Below are 15031 nucleotides of genomic sequence, written 5' to 3' on the forward strand. Positions count from 1 at the left end.
ACAAATGTCATTTTTAAATCAATAAAATACTTTATTGCATGGCATACCTTAATGTTACACTCTGTATAGTATGTGCTATTGATCTCACAATATTGACTGCCATTTTGAAGATGACAGACACCTTCCCCTTATGAGTTCTAAAATTCTTTAGTGCTGTATTTTAAACTCATATATTTAATCAAAATAAACCAGAAAGAGAGATCATGTATTTCTTGTAAGTCTTCCTTTGCAGCTTTATCTTTGTACAGAGAGGAAATTGAGATACTACCTGTAGATGTGTAATTGTGAACAAAATTATTTCAGAAATCTAATGAACCATATAACAAACAAAGCATGTTAAACTTCAATGAGATGTAATATAACAGCTAGGTTGGTAATGCTATGTGGTGGGAGGTTTGAAACCCGATGCTGTTTGCAAATAGGATACCTGTACTTTCCTTAAAATGGATAATAAAATCTTTAAAATCAATTTTCATCTCATCCGAGGAACCTTTTCTCCAAGTGGTACTTCCATCAGTTTCTGTAAAGAAAGAGTAAATGACACTTTCACACACTCTGAACCACAACAAAAACACTACATCAAAATTAACATAGAAACGATTTAGTGCAAACTTCCAGTGAGGACACAAGCCTAACTGAGTGATGACTGACCTTCAGCAGTCGAGCCTTGTACACCCTGTCATCCTCCCCCTCCCCTTGTTGCTCCTCCACCTGGTACCTCTTGCAGGCAACTGTCACCTCTTGTTGGTCGTAGAGAATAGCGGGGTCCAGGGTGTGTCCGTTGATGAGACTAACCAGATACTCTCTGTAGTGTTTACTACAATGGCACACACAGAGATAGACAGAGTGAGAACAGCCTAACAGCCAGAAAAAGTGGTTTAAAATTGATTATAAACTGGGTGGTTCGAGCCCTGAAAGCTGTTTGGCTGACAGCCGTGATATATCAGACCGTATACCACTGGTATGACAAAACATTACTTTTTACTGCTCCAATTACATTGGTAACCAGTTTATAATAGCACGAACCCCTGAGATACGGCTAAGGGCTATTAGTCGTGGTATATTGGCCATTTACCACACCTCCTCAGGCCTTACTGCATAAATATCATTCATTTTTCATGACATATCGTCAATAGGGCAGAGTGGGGTAAGTTGAGCCACCCTTGTTTCTAAGAAACCATACACAAAATATATAATTTGGCCAACTATTTAGGAAGAGGTCATCATTTCATGGAGTCTGTGAAGGAAGAAATCACATGGAAAAAGTGGAACGCAAGTTAGGTCCAAAAAGCGTATTTTCACCAAGTCAAATGAATGTATTGTGTTAGAGGTTTCATGATGCTTGTATCTAAACCAAAGTAGATCATTTTAAGATTGTTCTATACATCAGTTGCGTCTCTATGAGCTTCAATATTGGGTCCTCAACCTAGCATGAAAATGCATCCTTGTAGCTGTGTGGGATTATATAGTCAAAATGTTTGCCACTGGGTAAGTTGAGCCAATGGTTGAACCAATGGCAAGTTGACTTTTTCTTCCAAGGAATAATGCAAGGCAAAGTGTTTGTTAGGTGTTAAACCTGTGTTAAAAGATGATTCAAATGATTAAAAGACAAAAAAGCGATTGTGATTGGGTTCGAATTGTGTTTGGGAAATGAAGATAGGCATGGTTTTAAAAAGGTAGTGGTAATATTTCATTCAGTACAGAAATTTGTTGGCGACTTAACTTACCCTGTTCCGCAGCTCAACTTACGTAAGTTGTGCCAAGAGGCCACTTTTTTTTGTACAAATCATTTTTTTTTTTTTAACCCCTTTTTCTCCCCAATTGGTAGTTACAGTCCTGTCCCATCGCTGCAACTCCCGTACGGACTTGGGAGAGGCGAAGGTCGAGAGCCGCGCGTCCTCCGAAACACGACTCCGCCAAGCCGCACTGCTTCTTGACACAATGCTCGCTTAACCCGGAAGCCAGCCGCACCAATGTGTCAGAGGAAACACTGTACACCTGACGACCGTGTCAGCGTGCATTGTGCCCGGTCCGCCACAGGAGTCGATAGAGTGCAATGGGACAAGGACAACCTAGCCAGCCAAACCTGGACGACACTGGGCCAATTGTGCGCCGTCTCATGGGTCTCCCGGTCGCAGCCGGTTGCAACACAGCCTGGGATCGAACCAGGATCTGTAGTGACGCAGCTAGTACTGCAGTGCCTTAGGCCGCTGCGCCACTCGGGAGGCTTTTTTGGACAATTCTGATTATTTCCAGGGATACACAACATCCTGAAATATATGTAGATATCTTTATTAGAAAGAATACTGTATTTCCCTTGAACCACCTGAATGTAAAAAAATTCAAAATTTACCCCACTCTCCTCAACAATTAAATACAATACAATTGTGTGTGCGTGTGTGTGTGCGTGTGTGTGTAGTGCACAAACAAACAAACAATAAGGTATTTTCAACTATGTGTGTGTGTGACTCACTTGCAGAGTCCAGCTTGTACTGGCTGAGTTTGGACTCCACAGGGTGAGTCAATCTGCTGACCCCCCTCGTCCTTCTGCTCCATCACTCCGCACGCGTCTGAGTCACACAGAAAGGAGTCAGACAGAAAGAAAAAATTCAAGTGTGGGCAGAAAGAGAAAAAAAAATAGTGTCAAGTTCTCACAGATCTGGGATCTAAGAGAGGATAAACAAGAGGTCACTCTCACCAGTCTGTGTCCCATTAGGGGGGTCTGTGTTGAACTCAACAGCATTCCTCTGTGGACAAAATACAAACAACTCAGCTCAGAAACACAACATTGAAATGACAACCATTTAACGTTACCAGAACATTCCCAAAACATTCCCCCTGTAATATTCCCTGAACATTCTCAATAACATTCCCAGAACATTATCTCTGTAACGTTCCCAAAACATTCCCTCTGTAACGTTCCCAGAACATTCCCTCTGTAACGTTCCCAGAACATTCCTTCTGTAACGTTCCCAGAACATTCCCAGAACATTCCCTCTGTAACGTTCCCAGAACATTCCCAGGACATTCCCCCCTGTAACGTTCCCAGAACATCCCTCGTCTCTGTACCTGCAGCAGGGCCTGTAGTCTGGCAGGCTCCCAGTCCCTGAGGTAGAAGAGACAGTCTCGTGGGTGATGAGCATGGAGACCTGTGATCTTACACTGGACTGTTTTACAAGCCGTCTGAGAGAGAGGGAGGGAGGGAGGGAGGGGGAGGGAGGTAAATGGGTGAAGAAGGGAAAGCGAAAAAGGAAACAGACATGAGACTGTGAATGTATGATAAGAAAGCCCTGGGGGAAAGGGAGATCCTTCTCTCTGACTGAATCCATTTAGTGACAAATATGGTACTCCATGCAGTCCCTTTTATGTGACTTACAGTGTGGAAGGGATTGTTGCAGCCGCTGCAGAACTGGTATCTGCATTGGGTGCAGCTGAAGTGCATGCAGCCCCCTTTGGTCAAGGCATACTGGAACCTGCAGTGAGGACAGGCTACGTAGAGAGATGAGAAGGGCCACATCATCGTGTTATAACAATTATGATGATGGTGATGAGATGGCATTGTGTGCCAGGAGTCAAGAGTCTCAAAGTAGAAGTGCTGATCTAGGACCAGGCCCTATCTGTCCAGATAATCGTATTTATCATTAACTACAAAAGGAAATCTGATCGTATATCAGCAATCATACTCTTTGTGAATATGGGCCAATAACTGCAGAATGTCTAGGCTGACTGACTCACTGATGCCGTTGTCCCGCAGGAACCCGGCCAGTCCCTGTCTCTGGTAGTCAGGGTCGTTCTCTCTCTTCCACAACTGGAACTGCTCACAGGATACATCCTGGTGCTGAGCTTCCCACTGACAGAGAGAGGGAGGGAGAGAGAGAGTGAGGGAGGGAGAGATAGCGAGAGAGAGGGAGGGAGGGAGAGATAGATAGAGGGAGGGAGGGAGAGAGATAGATAGAGAGGGAGCGAGAGATAGAGGGAGGGAGAGAGGGCGCGATAGAGATAGAGGGAGGGATAAAGAGAGTGAGAGCGATATAGGGAGAGCGAGATAGACGGAGAGCGAGAGAGAGAGGGAGAGAGATGGAGGGAAATAGAGGGAGAGATAGAGAGAGAGAAAGAGAGACAGGCATCATTATTTGGGTCCCACATACACGTGGCTATGAAATTACACAATACATGGCAGGCAAGGTAACAACAGGTATCTTTTGTACTTACAGGCTTTTTGCATTGGTTACAAAAGCTCTTCATACACGTGGGGCAGGTGACTTTGAATTGGTTTCCATCATAGATAAACCCAAAGGTGCACTGAGAAGGGAAGAAGGAGGGAGGAGAGAGTGGTGAGAGTGGCGGAAGGTAGCCTGTTCCCCTGAGCGCCGAAAACATGGATGTCGATTAAGGCAGCCCCCCGCAACTCTCTGATGCGGAAGACACATTTCAGTTGAATACATTCAGTTGGACAACTGACTAGGTATCCCCCCTTTCCCTGAATGAAAAGGGAAATACAGTAGAGACGTAACTGTTGATGTGATGGAGCTGGTTAGAAACCCACTCACGTGACAACACCACAGGAACATGGGATCCTTCATCAGAGCATGTTCCATCAGCTTCTTGTGGAAGAGCTCGTACACCTCACGATCCAGACAGTCTCTCAGCTAAACACACGGCATCAATAACAATGTTATAAACATGAAACACAACCAGCAGCAGCTCATGATCGTCCCATTTCAATCTACCTATAGCCCTCCAAGGGATGCAAAATTGTAGACGTTTTCCAAAAATGCTCAAATTGGAATTTCTAAAAAAAGAAAACAGGTAACTGCTAACTGGATCTCTCACTTCTATCTCCATATCTTCCATTCCAAATAAAGTTGATTCTTCTTCATCTTCTCACCTGAATGTCCAGAGTGAAGAAGTAGCTGTCCAGGTGCTCAGGGTCGTTGATGTCTGGTCCTGCACACACAGGACACACCATGTCTCTGATGTGTTTGTCTCTCACAGCGATGGTGAAGTGCTGTGTGAAACACTCGTGGCACACCGAGCACTGACACGAGGTCAGGGACTGCATCTGAGATGTACAGAGAATTTATAGCATTAATCCAATAACCCACATACCGGTATTAACAGTTTATAGGAAATTAAGCACCATATCTGAGAGAGGAGGGCACCAAAGTGAAAGTTACAGTCGGTCAATTGTACTAAAGAATGACAAAACAACATGCAGTGCAATGTAGCTACACCATTCCACACAAACTCAACCAAACTCCCAGCAGCCCACCTTGCTGTGGGGGAAGATGCTGAGGCAGCAGGGGCACTCGTTGTTGAGGAGGCGGCGGAGGAACTCCCTGTCCTGGGACTCTCTGACGGCCTGGATGACATCCTCCAGGGAGTACTGGGCATCAGGCTCCTGGAGTAGAGACAGGGCCAGCTCACAGCGCCCCCAGCTGGGCAGCTCGTACAACGCCAGCAGGCGCCTGCACATCCTCTGAGAGGACAATGGAGGGTAATGATGATGATGAACAACAATCAGATTATTTGTGTTATCTATGGCCTTGAAAAATGCAGTTTAGTTGACTTGTGCATGCTCTCTCTCTGTCTCTCTCAGACACACACTCTCTGCAGTACCTGCTTGTCAGGGTTCTTGGCATCAATGGGGGCCTCTGGCTGGTCGCTCCAGATGCGCTGGTGGAAGGGCTCCAGGAGGGGCCGCTGCAGCAGGGACAGAGCCCCCCGCACCTCTCCTCCACTCAGACGTAGAGCCTCCTCACACTGCGATGCCTCCCGGAAGCCCAGAGAACGCAGCTCCCGCATCTACACAGCAGAGACAGACCAGACCCAATCAGAGTGGAAACAGCTCTTTTATATCTCTTAGTATTACTGCATTGTTGAGGAGCTTGCAAGTAAGCATTTCACTGGACGTTTACACCTGCTGTATCCTGTGCACGTGACAAATAAACGTTGATTTGGTGCAGGTAGCCTAGCGGTTAAGAGCGCTGGGCCATTAACTGAATGGTCGCTGATTTGAATCCCTGAGCCAACTAGATTAAACATTTGCTGATGTGCCCATGAGCAAGGCATTTAAACCTAATTGCTCCTCTAAGTCGCTTTGGATAAGAGCGTCTGCTACCTGACAATTTTTTTTAACTGCAGTATACTTTGCATATAGGCTTAATTGTGACACAGACTAGCTCAGTAAGTAGCCTTGCACGAGTTGGAATAGCTCATAGGAGCACAAGACTATCTGTGTCAAGCAGAGTCACCTCTGTGAACGCTTGGTTATTTGAGTGGATATCTAAAGTGATTAGCCATATCAGTTTTGAGTGACCATTAGGGTCAGGTGAAAGGTCTGGTTCTCACCTTGGCCTGTCTGTCTCTGAGCAGCTGACGGACTGCTCTCTCAGTGTCACCCCCTGCTGCCAGCCATGCATGCTTGGCCTCAACCCTGGACAGCTGCACTCCCTCACCCAGCAGCACACTGGGACTCTGTTGCTCTGTCGACCCCCTATCCCTCTCTGTGTTATCCTGCGGTCCAGAAACCCTTGCTTTCAAGTTCTGCAAAGCTGCCGAAGCTGCCATGGCACAGATCTCATCCAGTAGGTGAGGCAGCTCTGATTTCAGCCAATCACAGGGGTTGACGTTGCTACCCCTGGAAACACAGAGGGCTGCGTACACCTCCTCAGGGCCCACTCCCTTCTTCTCTCCCTTCTGAGGAAGAACATCAATTTAGAAGTTAGAATAATACCAGTTAATGTGGTTTTAATTCACATTTAGAGTCAGTTCAAAAGCCACCTACTCGTATTTGATGGACAAGCTTCAGCCCTTCATCCCTCATCAGGTTCTGTCTCTTAATGTCGATGTTTACCCTGGAAGAGATCTCGGGAGGGACCTGGGGCGTCAAAGGAAGCGGGACAAAGTCTTTGACTGGAGACTGCAGGAGGAGGGACTTGGGACTGGTGACTGCAGGATCTTTGCATGGCAGGTTGCACACCTCACAAACCACTGCAGGAGGAGAGTTCACATAGGTGCAGAACTGACACATCCACTACAGAGAGAGAGAGACAGCATGGGAGAGAGGCAGGGACAGGGACAGATTGTGAAAGATTAAAACCAAAAAGATACGCTTGAATGATTAGATCTCACAGAGCATTCCAACTCTAGAGAGTATTTAAACCACCGGGGGGGTGTGTAACCTCTGTTTCCTTGTCTGCCGTGGGTCCTGGCATGGGGAGTACTGGAGTACTGTTGAGTACTGGCGTGATAGAGGGACGGGTGGCCAGACGGGGGCGCTCACACACCTCACACAGTATACTGCTGCCTTGGTTCACCACCGTACAGCTCTTACACTGCCACTCTATGAAAGAGGTCAGAGAGGGTAGATAAACAGACAGCCTGGTATTGATCTTAGCTTCTAGTAATGTGTCATTATTATCACTGATATAGAGGCACAGGTGACGTGAACACCTCAAACAGGACAGGACAGGTGACTGATGTGTTGTTCAAATGAACGTCACATGAAAACTACTCAACAGTTGAGACGTGTATATGAATGTGACCTGGGTTGGGTGGCGGCTGCCCCGGGTCCTCCTGATCTATAAGGGAAGCGATGGCCAGACGGGGTCGTTCACAGGTCACACACAGCACGGCTTTCACCTCGTTGACTGTAGTGCACTGAGCACACTCCCATGAGGAAAGAGAGAGGCTAGAAAAGAGAAGAAACACAAGTGAGAGGAAAGAGAGGCTAGAAAAGAGAAGACACACGAGTGAGAGGAAAGAGAGAAGCTAGAAAAGAGAAGAAACACGAGTGAGAGGAAAGAGAGGCTAGAAAAGAGAAGAAACACGAGTGAGAGGAAAGAGAGAAGCTAGAAAGGAGAAGACACACGAGTGAGAGGAAAGAGAGAGGCTAGAAAAGAGAAGACACACGAGTGAGAGGAAAGAGAGGCTAGAAAAGAGAAGAAACACGAGTGAGAGGAAAGAGAGAAGCTAGAAAAGAGAAGAAACACGAGTGAGAGGAAAGCTTTGTGTCCAGCAGACACCTCAAACTCTTTACGTTCCGCTGGGAAGTCATTCAGCGTCAGTGGAGCAGTCCGCAGCACTAGGTTGGGATGCTAGCTAGGTTGGGATGCTGCGCTTGGTTGGGATGCTGCGCTAGGTTGGGATGCTGCACTAGGTTGGGATGCTAGCTAGGTTGGGATGCTAGCTAGGTTGGGATGCTGCGCTAGGTTGGGATGCTGCGCTTGGTTGGGATGCTGCGCTAGGTTGGGATGCTGCACTAGGTTGGGATGCTGCACTAGGTTGGGATGCTGCACTAGGTTGGGATGCTGTGCTAGGTTGGGATGCTGTGCTAGGTTGGGATGCTGCACTAGGTTGGGATGCTGCACTAGGTTGGGATGCTGTGCTAGGTTGGGATGCTAGCTAGGTTGGGATGCTGCACTAGGTTGGGATGCTGCGCTAGGTTGGGATGCTAGCTAGGTTGGGATGCTGCGCTAGGTTGGGATGCTAGCTAGGTTGGGATGCTGCACTAGGTTGGGATGCTAGCTAGGTTGGGATGCTGCGCTAGGTTGGTATGCTAGCTAGGTTGGGATGCTGCGCTAGGTTGGGATGCTGCGCTAGGTTGGGATGCTAGCTAGGTTGGGATGCTGCACTAGGTTGGGATGCTGCGCTAGGTTGGGATGCTAGCTAGGTTGGGATGCTGCGCTAGGTTGGGATGCTAGCTAGGTTGGGATGCTGCACTAGGTTGGGATGCTGCGCTAGGTTGGGATGCTGCGCTAGGTTGGGATGCTGCGCTAGGTTGGGATGCTAGCTAGGTTGGGACGCTGCGCTAGGTTGGGATGCTAGCTAGGTTGGGATACTGCGCTAGGTTGGGATGCTAGCTAGGTTGGGATGCTGCACTAGGTTGGGATGCTGCGCTAGGTTGGGATGCTGCGCTAGGTTGGGATGCTAGCTAGGTTGGGATGCTGCGCTAGGTGCGTCCTGTGTACCACATGAGTTCAATATTTTCAACTTGTGCGTAGCAAAACAGTGCGCTGGTACAAACGGAGGTTCATAAAAGGCAGTGCGCCCTGTTGGATAGTTTTCAGGAAACCAGCCAACAGAATGGCGTGCAAAATGAATATCCACATAACTGTTCTGTGCGTAATTTAGCGTGCCATCATGCAGGACAAACTAGTGATTTGAAATCAGTAGCCTACTCTATATGGGAACAACCAGTTCAGTTTAGTGATCTTGCTCAAGATGAATGTGCCAGAAGGTTAGAAACAAACTAGATGAATGTGCCAGAAGGTTAGAAAAAAACTAGATGAATGTGCCAGAAGGTTAGCAAAAAACTAGATGAATGTGCCAGAAGGTTAGAAACAAACTAGATGAATTCCTGTAATGCGGCCTTGTGTGCAGCCGATGAAACCAGTAGGTCCATATGAGAATAACTTTCATCTGTTTTAATTATTAGCTTTGGTCAAACAGGTCAAAAATGATCTTCTCCATGCTGCAAATCGTACTGCAGCCTTGCGAAGCGGATGTGCATCAAGTATGGAAGATGCGGTCTAGACAAAAACAAACAAAAACAGATCTGACAAAAACAACATAGGGCAAAACGCATCTGGTGGACATATGGTGGAAGAAGTGAGTGATCAGGTTTGTGTGCGTATGTGTGCATGTGTGTGTAGAGTCGATTATAACACATCCTCATTTCTAACCTAAAAGCTCTTGTTAGTTTGGCAGGGGTAACCAGTGTCCTGTTGTGACCCTCGCGGTCAGGGTGAGAATGGTACAGTCTGTCACATTCCAGACACAGCCTCTGAGAACAGGTAGAGCAAGAGGCGTAGACTTGGGACATACCACAGATGGTACAGGTATCTACGGGGGGGGTTAAAGATGATAAGTGTTAGTTTACATATTAATGGGTAAGAATATTCAAAAGAATATTGGATTAAAAATTAGATTTGAGCTGAAATCGTCAAAGCAATGACCCATATCTTACCCTGTATTCTATCTCTCCTGTGATTGGCTCTGGACGGGTGGCGGTGGTAGATGAGGTCACATGACTGACAGAAAGGAAGAGAACCACAGGGTGGGCAGAGGAGAGAGGGAGTGGCACCGCACAGATTACACCCCCCATCTGAAAGAGAGAGAGAGAGAGAGGGAGAGAGGAGCAATAAACAAAACGCAATAAGTTTGACATCCAATGACAGTAAAACAGACAGGCAGATGACATATGCCAGTGGGGTTAGAAGTGGACAGGTTATCAGGTGACAGACAGGTAGACTCGTACAGGGAGTGGCTGTCTGTCTCACCTGTGGGAGTGGTGGGGGCGTGTCTTAGTCCAGGACTAGCAGCCGGTTTGGGTGGAGGAGATAGCGGCTGAAGGTCTTTCCCCCTGTCCCCATGCTCCTCTCCTGGTGGGATGACCACCGCATCAGACATCAGCTCTGGTTTCTCCTAAAGAGAGCAGAATAGCCCTAATTACAACAGTATCACAGAAAAAGGTAGAAGTAGAAACAGACAAACCGATTAACCACTCGACTGTACGTTGTTACACAGACCTGGTTTGTCTTCGGTAGACTAAGGGATGGGATTATATTGCTGTAGATTTCTGGGTGAGCATGTGTACCCTGACAGACAACAACAACACAGTAACACATAAGAGTTAGCAAGAGATCAAACATGGAAACTCATCTTTATGGTTATCCTCAAATTGAGAGTTAGAACAATTTAAATATTTTAATTAGATAATAACACTCTTAGACTCTCATATGAACGTTCACCTTGATAAGCATGTCCAGTTCCATGCGCAGGGTCATGACCTCAATGGTCACTGCAGCAACCTTCCCAACGTCTGGATCTGTGACATCATCGGGGAAGCTGAGGCCATCTGGCTGCTGATTGGTGTAACCGTAGAGAAACAGGACTGACCTGCCACCCTGTAGAAAAGATAGCAGACAGTAGAATAAACCACCGTTGACTCAAATTAGTGAAAAAGTAAACTCAAATGCTTTAAAAATCACCGGGTACCCACTGCCATAGGTCTATGTCTATGACCCATGTGGCTTTTTAAACATCGCTTATTGATCCACTCCCTTTTTGAACAATCTGACTATTTGTAGTGAAAACAATAGACTCTAATCTGTCCTATGCACAAGGAAGTCAATAATGATCCTGTAATAATAAGAAAAGTGCAGTAAGTTCCTGATAGGAACTTAGGAACTGTGTTAACTAACCTCCAGACGAGCTTCAATGCCATTACAACTCTCCTTCCGTGGCCTCCAACTGCTCTTAAATGCAAGTAAAACTAAATGCATGCTCTTCAACCGATCGCTGCCTGCACCTCCCCGCCCGTCCAGCATCACTACTCTGGACGGTTCTGACTTAGAATATGTGGACAACTACAAATACCTAGGTGTCTGGTTAGACTGTAAACTCTCCTTCCAGACTCATATTAAGCATCTCCAATCCAAAATTAAATCTAGAATCGGCTTCCTATTTCGCAAAACAAAGCATCCTTCACTCATGCTGCCAAACATACCCTCGTAAAACTGACCATCCTACCGATCCTCAACTTCGGCGATGTCATTTATAAAATAGCCTCCAACACTCTACTCAGAAAATTGGATGCAGTCTATCACAGTGCCATCTGTTTCGTCACCGAAGCCCCATATACTACGCACCACTGCGACCTGTATGCTCTCGTTGGCTGGCCCTCGCTTCATATTCGTCGCCAAACCCACTGGCTCCAGGTCATCTATAAGTCTTTGCTAGGTAAAGCCCCGCCTTATCTCAGCTCACTGGTCACCATAGCAGCACCCACCCATAGCACGCGCTCCAGCAGGAATATTTCACTGGTCACCCCCAAAGCCAATTCCTCTTTGGCCGCCTTTCCTTCCAGTTCTCTGCTGCCAATGACTGGAACGAATTGCAAAAATCACTGAAGCTGGAGACTCATATCTCCATCACTAACTTTAAGCATCAGCTATCAGAGCAGCTTACAGATCATTGCACCCTTACATAGCCCATCTGTAAATAGCCCATCCAACTACCTCATCCCCATATTGTTATTTTAAAAATGTTTTGTTTTTTTGCTCGTTTGCACCCCAGTATCTTTACTTGCACATTCATATTCTGCACATCTATCACTCCAGTGTTTATTTGCGAAATTGTAATTATTTCGCCACTACGGCCTATTTATTGCCTTACCTCCCTATTCTTACTTCATTTGCCCACACTGTATATAGACTTTTCTATTGTGTTATTGACTGTACGTTTGTTTATTCCATGTGTAACTCTGTGTTGTTGTTTGTGTCACACTGCTTTGCTTTATCTTGGCCAGGTCGCAGTTGTAAAATAGAACTTGTTCTCAACTGGCCTACCTGGTTAAATAAAGGTGAGAGAAAAAATTGGGTTTAGAGAGGCCTGTCTCCCTCCTTTACCTTGATGGCGTCCACGGTAGCCCTGAATACTGGGTTGTTGTGCTTGACGCTGCGCCAGTACCTGGGCCTGCTGGGGCTGGTCAGGTTACAGCCATACTTTTCCAGGATGCTCAAGGCTTTAAAGAGCCGTCCCAAAGACTCTAGGACCTGATGGAGGGAGGAGAGGAGAGGTGGGGGAGAAGGAATCAGGGGGGCAGAGGGGTTAACAAGAACATCTGAAGGTGCAAGGCGTACAGTAAAGACAAAAATACATTTAGGGGGCAACTGGATTGGACAGAATATAAAACCTCACCTCTTCCCTGCTGTGCCCTGCTATGTTCTGTGTCACCATGGTCTGTGCTGTGATGTGGTGAAACTTGTCAGACAGGGACAGGGGAACATTGGCCATGAACTGGACATCAGCCTTCAATGCCTGGGCAGAGCCTGAATAGGACAGGAGGGACTCAGCTCTCCTCCGCACCTCCTCGAAAGGGACAGGCTGGGAACTCATCATTCACACACTGGGGGGATAGAGATAAATAATGACAGTAGGTCAACTCAGGGACGGGATTGTTGACTGATGTGCAGTAGGTAGGCCTACCGTCATTTCTTATGTATCTGGGTGTAACGTTACCGTCTAGCTACTCTGTCTACTGTGAACATGGATATCTCCAAGGTAGCTCAAATGATAGAACGCTCGCCAGGGTAACGTTTCTAATATAAGTAGTTCTGTCTGGATAACAGCTTCTGCTAAATGGCTCAAATGTAAGTACATTGAAGTTTCAACTTTTATCTCAAAATGACACGTGACTCTAGATAGCTGTAAACTTTACAGTTAGCTAGCTGTAGTAGTGCATGTTCTGAAATTGAAGTGGCACATTGAGCTGGCTGGCAAGTCAATTCGTAATTATGCTCTAGCTAATGTATGACTGGCTAGCAAGGCGACATCGAAAGTTTATCATGACAGCCAGATCAGTGCCACTGCTTGCCTTACCTTTATTTTCTGCGTTTCCAGATGTATTTCGTGATCCAAGTCCTTATGAATCAAACTGACTGTTATAACAAGGCAAAATGTAGCTACATTTATAGTATCACGTCGGTCTTCTGAAGCATGTCTCCAAAAGCACAGCTAGCTAAAGTCACAACAACAGTGAAAATGTAGTTGACGCGGAAGTTGTTATCGAGAGGAGCGATGTAGAATAAACCTTGATGTACACTACCCTCTAGCGGTATTATAAATAATAGCAGTTACTGTAGTTACGCTTACTACAGTTAAAAACATTGTTATTATTACATTGTTATAAATCAATCATTCACTCAATCATGAAAGCCACAAACTGCAGTTCACGTGTCTTCTTGGAACTGAACACAGAACACTGTCTTGGAAACATTACTTTTCATGGTTGGACTGCTTTCATTCATTATTCATAGTATTAGAAATAACTTAAAAGACCAGTTCAACTCTTCTGTGTGTAAGCTTTTTTAATCATCTAAGCACAACATTTGCTCAATGTACAACGTTCAAAGATTGTACTTTCTCTGGTTTACCACTAGAGGAGGCAACTGCTATTTTAATCATTAATAGTGCCCTTTCATCGTGATCTGGCAAGAAGAACTCACAAGACACAAGAAGAGTGTGATTTAAGTTTTTGCAATGGCAATGATATGGTCACTGACTAGGTGACCCATACGGTAGTGGTCAGTATCAGGGCTTGAGCCATAACAACAAAATTACCTTTCTTCAGGCGAGGGCCTTTATGTGATATCTAATATCTAACTCAGGCCTGTACTGACATACACTATATGACCAAAAGTATGTGGACAACTGCTTGTCGAACATCTCATTCCAATATCATAGGCATTAATATGGAGTTGGTCCCCCCTTTTCTGCTATAACAGCCTCCACTCTTCTGGGAAGGCTTTCCACTAGATGTTGGAACATTGCTGCGGGGACTTGCTTCCATTCATCCACAAGAGCATTAGTGAGGTCGGGCACTGATGTTAGGCGATTAGGCCTGGCTCGCAGTTGGCGTTCCAATTCATCCCGAAGGTGTTTGATGGTGTTGCGGTCAGGGCTCTGTGCAGGCCAGTCAAGTTCTTCCACACCGATCTCGACAAACCATTTCTGTATGGACCTCACTTTGTGCATGGGGGCATTGTCATGCTGAAACTGTTGCCACAAAGTTGGAAACACAGAATCGTCTTGAATGTCATTGTACACAGGTAGCATTAAGATTTCCCTTCACTGGAACTAAGGGGCCCGAACCATGAAAAACAGCCCCAGACCATTATTCCTCCTCCAACAAACTTTATAGTCGGCACTATGCATTGGGGCAGGTAGCGTTCTCCTGGCATCTGCCAAACCCAGATTTGTCCGTCGGACTGCCAGATGGTGAAGAGCCGTTCATCACTCCAGGGAACGAGTTTCCACTGCTCCAGAGTCCAATGGCGGTGAGCTTTAAACCACTCCAACTGACGCTTGGCATTGAGCATGGTATTCTTAGGCTTGTGTGCGGCTGCTCGACCATGGAAACCCATTTCATGAAGCTCCCGACAAACAGTTATTGTGCTGACGTTGCTTCCACAGGCAGTTTGGAACTCGGTAGTGAGAGTTGCAACTGCGGACAGACGGTTTTTAC

At 46.2% G+C, this 15031-nt stretch overlaps 1 protein-coding gene across 1 annotated transcript; it reads right to left on the minus strand.

Annotated features, from left to right (window-relative positions):
- Window positions 1-7: 7 nt before the first annotated feature.
- Window positions 8-13554, minus strand: LOC139583402 (E3 ubiquitin-protein ligase RNF31-like). The gene is made up of 24 exons (XM_071414452.1): window positions 13387-13554; window positions 12706-12913; window positions 12414-12560; window positions 10755-10910; window positions 10533-10601; window positions 10284-10428; window positions 9971-10108; window positions 9687-9846; window positions 7548-7693; window positions 7185-7345; window positions 6788-7036; window positions 6352-6699; window positions 5620-5805; window positions 5273-5479; window positions 4889-5062; window positions 4551-4649; window positions 4213-4302; window positions 3736-3850; window positions 3377-3489; window positions 3070-3183; window positions 2699-2747; window positions 2474-2570; window positions 652-817; window positions 8-520 (listed from the first exon to the last, which is right to left on the minus strand). Exons 2-24 carry the CDS (start codon window positions 12904-12906, stop codon window positions 473-475), a joined length of 3378 nt encoding a protein of 1125 aa, XP_071270553.1. The 5' UTR covers window positions 12907-12913; window positions 13387-13554; the 3' UTR covers window positions 8-472.
- Between the last annotated feature and the right edge of the window lie 1477 nt (window positions 13555-15031).

Source organism: Salvelinus alpinus, chromosome 8, assembly GCF_045679555.1.
Source record: "Salvelinus alpinus chromosome 8, SLU_Salpinus.1, whole genome shotgun sequence".
NCBI lineage: Eukaryota > Metazoa > Chordata > Actinopteri > Salmoniformes > Salmonidae > Salvelinus > Salvelinus alpinus.